The sequence below is a fragment of the Suricata suricatta genome, chromosome 17 (genome assembly GCF_006229205.1).
Source record: "Suricata suricatta isolate VVHF042 chromosome 17, meerkat_22Aug2017_6uvM2_HiC, whole genome shotgun sequence".
Lineage (NCBI taxonomy): Eukaryota > Metazoa > Chordata > Mammalia > Carnivora > Herpestidae > Suricata > Suricata suricatta.
Window position 1 is genome coordinate 34,098,875 of NC_043716.1, and position 5,426 is coordinate 34,104,300.

The following is a 5,426-nucleotide window of genomic DNA, read 5'->3' on the forward strand; positions in this document are numbered from 1 at the left end:
AGACCCCTGTCAAAGGAGGGAGGAACAGATGCCGTTGGATATGGAGGGACAGACCCCTGGCTCCTCAGCCTTCTAGGGAGATTTGGGCCATGACCTCAGAGAGCATCAGTCTGGTAGGCTTGTTCCAGAAGCTCCCGTCTGGTGAAGGAGACAAGGCCTCTGCCCTGCAGCAGCTACCCAACTAGGTTGAGCAGATGAGGGCGCTGGGCCACAGGACCAGATGGGCAGTGGTGGGATGGGGGTCTCCCTTTCTGGGAGAGGAGACAGGCTCCTTCTAGAGGAATCTGCTCTCCTGGGAGAAGTTGAATGGCAAGATCAGGTGATCAGAGAGCACTTTATAGGCATTGGGGGATGACACAAACATTGCTCACCAAGGGGGCAGTTAGATGGACCCCTTACCTTCGTGAGGACAAGGGGGCCTAGGAAAGATCTGGTGGTGGCAAGAATACCAGGGCCCAGAGGTCTATTCCAAAAGAATTACAATTGAGGAGAAATATCTATTAGCAAGCTCCTAGCTGAGAAGAGCAGCCAGGTTACTGGGGAAGGCAGAAAAGGAGGGATGAGGCAGCGGAGTGTGCGCGTGGGTGAAATGAAGTTATTAAAATGAACCCACCCCCTGCTCAGGCCGTATGTGCGCCAAGCAGGCCAGCCCTCCAGCTGTCAGCAGCATCTGGCTCTGCACAAAACAGGAGCCAGAGGGGGGTGGGTCAGAGTGTCCCTGGGTCCTGCTGGTAGTTCAGCCAGGCCAGGTGACGGGGGCCGGGACCGCTCTCCTCCCTCCCTTCCTCCAGTGCCCGCAGGGCTGTGGGAGGTAGTTGTGTCCGGGATGCATCCTCGGGTGAGAGAACACGCCAGATTCCAGCAGCCCCAAGTCCCCCGCTCCTCCTAGGCAGGGCCTGAGCCCCTGAGCTTGTCTGACTTCTAAGCACCTGTCTGTCTCCAGGGTGGGAAGGGGGAGAGAGTGGACACGGTGGAGTGGTGGGGGTGGGAGGGTGGTGTGTGTCTCCAATCTCTGCTCAGGGAGCGGTGGCCCCGGGAGGCCTGCATGGAGCAGGGGAAAGCGGGCACAGGAGTGTGAGCCTGAGTCATGTGCCCTTTCTGGGTCACTTCATACAGCAAGGTGGCTTCTAAGGCCTCGTCCAGCTCTGCTCTGCAGTGAGAGGAGCACTGGGCCGTGCTGCGTGCTGGCAGGCAGGGGAGACAGGCGCCTGGTGGCAGGGCCATCTCTTCCCCTCGTGCTAGGACGTTCCTCCCTGTGGCTGCATGGCCGAAAGGGACCCAGGGGACCTGCGGGCTGCCCTCCCAAGTGAGCAGATCTAGGATGACCTTAGAGAGGGCACTGTGATCCTGGTACTCGGGGCTCAGAGTTCTGTTCACGGAGCCCCAAAGGACCCCGGCTGACTCTGCCAGACGGGGCACCACCAGCAGACATACATCCATCCCAAGGCCCTCCTGTCGGCCAGGACGGGGGAGGGGAATGGCTCCTTTCAAGCCTCCTTCTGTCCCAAGTATCCCCCAACCTGGCCTGTTTCTGCACTAGCCTGTCATCAGACTGAAAGCCCAATAGCCCAACTCTCTAAAAGAACCCTTCCAGAGTTTTCTATGAGAAGCAGCTGGAAGTCACAGCTGAGAGAGAGCCTCAGTGGTGTCCCTTCATCTTAGGGGGCCGCGTTTTAACCAACACTATGCTCCCTGTGATTCAGATGCCCACTCACATCGGACAAGCTCGAGTTGGGCACATTCCTCATTTTACAAAGCGGAAAGAGACCCGGAGAGGAGGATGGACATGTCCCAGGGCCATGGAGCAAAACCCTGACAGAGCGTGGGCCCCCCACCCCAGGCCCACCCGGACGGCCGCCCAGAGAGGCCACATGGAACACCGCGGGCCATCCCCCCACTAGCTCTTCCTCCCCAGGCTGCTCTGAAGATGGCATTCCCCCCCAAGGAGCACCAAAGAGTGTCCTCCCAGCTTTCCCGACAGCCCCAGAAAGGAGGCTGGAGAGGGAAGCCCTGAGGCCCTCTGTGAGCACCAGCTCCGACAGCTGTTGTCCGGGCGGCGCTGGCTGGACAGGGTGGGGGAGGGCACCCCGGGCCCTTTCCCTCCTTCCCTCGACAGTTCAGAATGCCGTGCCCTGGGAAAGCTTTATTCCCGGCTCCAGAACGAGACTGTGTACACAGAAGCTGACAATCAAGGTGATTTCACACCCCACCCTCCCCTCCCCCACCCACAAACAGACACCACGGAACAGGTCTGGTGCGCCCCTGTCAGCCTGGCGTCACCCGGCCCAAGGGGCTGAGGGCCCCCGAGCCCCAGGCTGACAGGCGAGTCTCGCTGGCCGGACAGAGGACACTCCCAGAGGAGCCAGCAGGGGGTGGGGTGGTGAGGGGGACACAGCGCAAGGGGTGAGGGGCTTCTATCTGTGGCCTTGGTGTTGGGAGAACCACAATCATCCTCTGTTTCAGCTTAAGGATGGGTGTCCCATCAGCACAAGGGTGGGCGGGGGCGGGCAGGGACAGGCAGGGGAGGGGTGGCAATGGCAGGAGAGGGAGTTTTGGAGCTTAAGGATGGGTGTCCCATCAGCACAAAGAGGGGCAGGGGTGGGGTGGGGAGAGGGACGGGCAGGGGAGGGGCAGCAATGGCAGGAGAGGGAATTTTGGAAAGGTGTGGCCTGGCTGGGAGCAGATGGTCTATTTGTCAAAACATCAAAGGGACTCCAGGGGTCACCACTTCAGACTGAAGCCAAGCTCAGGCCACAGTCCAGGACAAGGGGCTGAGGGGGCCCTCCCCAGGCAGCCCTATTTCTGCCATCCTTTGTTGCCTACTTGGCGTCCACTCTGACGAGATACCCCTCTCCTGGGTGCTTTTCTTCTGCAGGATGGCAAGGAGGGAGTCAAGGTTTCAGGCTCTTCTCCACGACTTTATCCGGCCACACCGGTCTGCCTTCCCCGGGGGTCTCGGGGGCCCAGCATCTTCCTGTCGCTCAGCAGGGAAGCCAGTGGGGCTGCCCAGAAGCTCACTCCTCCTTCAGTGCTCCTATGCCCCAATCGCTCCACAACCCCAGGCTGGGGCCAGCGCTTGGGACCCCTTCCCCACCACCACGTGGGACTTGGCCTTGGCCCCACCTGGCATCTCCTCCTCTCCACCCCCCTCCCTGCCTGAGGTCCCTTCCCTTCCCTGCCCAGTATCCAGCCAGATGGCCTCCTCCGCGGGCAGGCCTGTCCTTCCAGCCCCGGCCCGGCCTCGGTGGCCTGCCCAGGGTCACCCGGAGGGGTAGTAGGGAGTATCGCTGTGGTAGTTGTAATCTGGGCACACCTTCTGGACCAGCCTGTAGTCCGTACTGTAGAAGGCGATGTAGACACAGACGACTTTGAAGGGCTGGGAGCAGCTCCAGGTGGCTGAGCTCTGAGCGTGGTCACGGGAGCAGGTCTTGGCCGGGTCATGGGTGCAGAGCGAGGTCCGGCGGCCCCGTTCCACCTTCTCCCACTCCATTCGGCAGTTGAAGATTTTGGAGGCCTTGGCTTCGATGAAGATCTGCCGCTCCTGGTGGAACTCTACAGCCTTACTGGGGGGCACGAGGCTGATGGAGATGTTGCCCTGGCCGGTGGCGTTGTGCCGGAAGTGGACGCTGAAGGTCCCGTTGCCGTGGTCCACGATCTTCCCGGTGACGAGCAGGTTCAGGGCCACCGTCTTGATGTTGGAGTAGAAGTCACCCCAGCCAAAGATTTTCTTCACCTTGGCTGAAGGTGGGGGGCTGTGGTTTGGGCGGTTGGGAGGCTGCCCGAGGACCCCCCATGCCTCCCCGGGGGGAGCCAGCAGCCCTAGCAGACTGGAGTTGGCCACAGGGCGGGACTTAGGTGAGATGTGGCCTCGCTTCCGGGGCATCCGGGGCCGGGGCTGGCTCTCGTGGTCATCACGCTCAGGGTCCTCAGAGCCGGGAGGACCGTCATCCTGGCCGTAGATGACCTGTGGAGGGAGTTGGGAGGAGAGTGACAGCCCTGTCCCCAGAGGACCCAGGAGTTCTGGTCACTATGTCCGCCACCAACTGCCTCAACTCCCTGCCTGTCCCTTCCACTGGCTTGAGGCTGAGTGATGGTTTGCCCGTCTTACTCTAGGAGTCGGGTGCCCTCCGGCTTGTGCTGTGGTCCCATCTCGCGCCCTCTGACACTCAGGCCACCCCTGTCCCGTCCCCGCACTGTCCTGTCTCTGGCTACTACAGCATCTGGAAGGACGATCAAGGATTCTCTCCAATGGACCATGGGACCAGAGAGACACAGCCCTTGCCCCTAGGGAGTCCCCATTCTGACAGGGGAGGCCCAGCTCCTGATCTTGGGAGAGTCCTCATCTGACAGAACATATCCTTGCGCTGACAGAGCCCCCAGTCTCGCAGGAGCGGTTCTAAGGCTAGACTTTTACAGAGGAAACTCCCCGCCCCCATGAAATTCCCAGGCTGATGCGGAGGCGCTACCACTGCTCTCAAAGAGCCCCATCCCTCTGCTGGGACAACCCCCCCCCCCCCCGCCCCATTGAAGGGAGAGGTGTGGCCCCTGTTTTTTGGCACTTTCTAGGCTGTTAGATGGGATGCCACCACCCATACTTTAGTCTTCTGAGACTCAGAGGAGCAGTAGACAATGAAATAAGAGAGCTGAGCCCAGTGACATTCTCTCTCCTGTACAAATGCAGTTCAGGTTTGGGCAGGGGGAGGGGGGAGCGGTGCCTGGAGTGAGTCCCACACCCCGACAACCAAGCTGTGGAAAAGTCCAACACTCTGGTGCCCACCGATGACGCCAGGCCAAGACACTAGGACCCTCCGAGCCAGGAGTTCTTAGTATTCCCATTCTACGGATGAGGCCACCGAGTTCCATCCCTCAGAGGCCAGGTCACATGGGGTCAGCCCTTCCATTCCACTGCACACACTCCCAGCCCCGGAGACCAGGTAGGCCTGTGTATGGAGATTCTCTCCAAGGCCCATCCCCAACCCGGAATCCTCCGCCAAAACTGCCAAGGTTTAGCCGGCAGAGCCGGAGTAGCTGTGACCACAGGCACCACCAGGAAAGGCCTCCTGGAGGAGCTGTGGGGAGGGCCAGCAGGACAGCGTGACCCAGCGCAGGCTGGGGACAGCTCCGGAGGGCAGCAGGGAGCCGACAAGGTTTCCTGAGGGCAGCCGCCTGGTGTGTGCTTACTCAGCTTCCAAAGAGAGTACTTGCCCTATGTGTCCCCTTAGCAGCACTAGGGGCACCGACTCACATCTGGGGCAGCTTTTGGGTTTGCTGGTGACCCCTGGGGTGAGGACGGGAGGGCTGGGCTCTGGAGGGCTCCCCAGGGGCCTGGGGTGTTCACGCCCCCTGCGTCTGACCCTGGCCATGCCCGCAGAGGTGTGCTGGGTGGCCCTGCCCGCTAGGCCCCAGGGGTAGTGCGGGGGGGGGGG

At 61.3% G+C, this 5,426-nt stretch overlaps 1 protein-coding gene across 1 annotated transcript in view; it reads right to left on the reverse strand.

The window, feature by feature from the left end:
• Positions 1-2,123: 2,123 nt before the first annotated feature.
• The window catches only part of NXPH3 (neurexophilin 3), a 10,614-nt gene continuing 7,311 nt past the window's right edge, over positions 2,124-5,426 (reverse strand). The window contains exons 5-6 of the mRNA XM_029927012.1: positions 5,242-5,395; positions 2,124-4,020 (exon numbers count right to left, since the gene is read on the reverse strand). Of these exons, the coding sequence (XP_029782872.1) occupies positions 3,260-4,020; positions 5,242-5,395 (915 nt within the window). The 3' untranslated portion in view covers positions 2,124-3,259. The remainder of the gene's footprint in view (positions 4,021-5,241; positions 5,396-5,426) is intronic.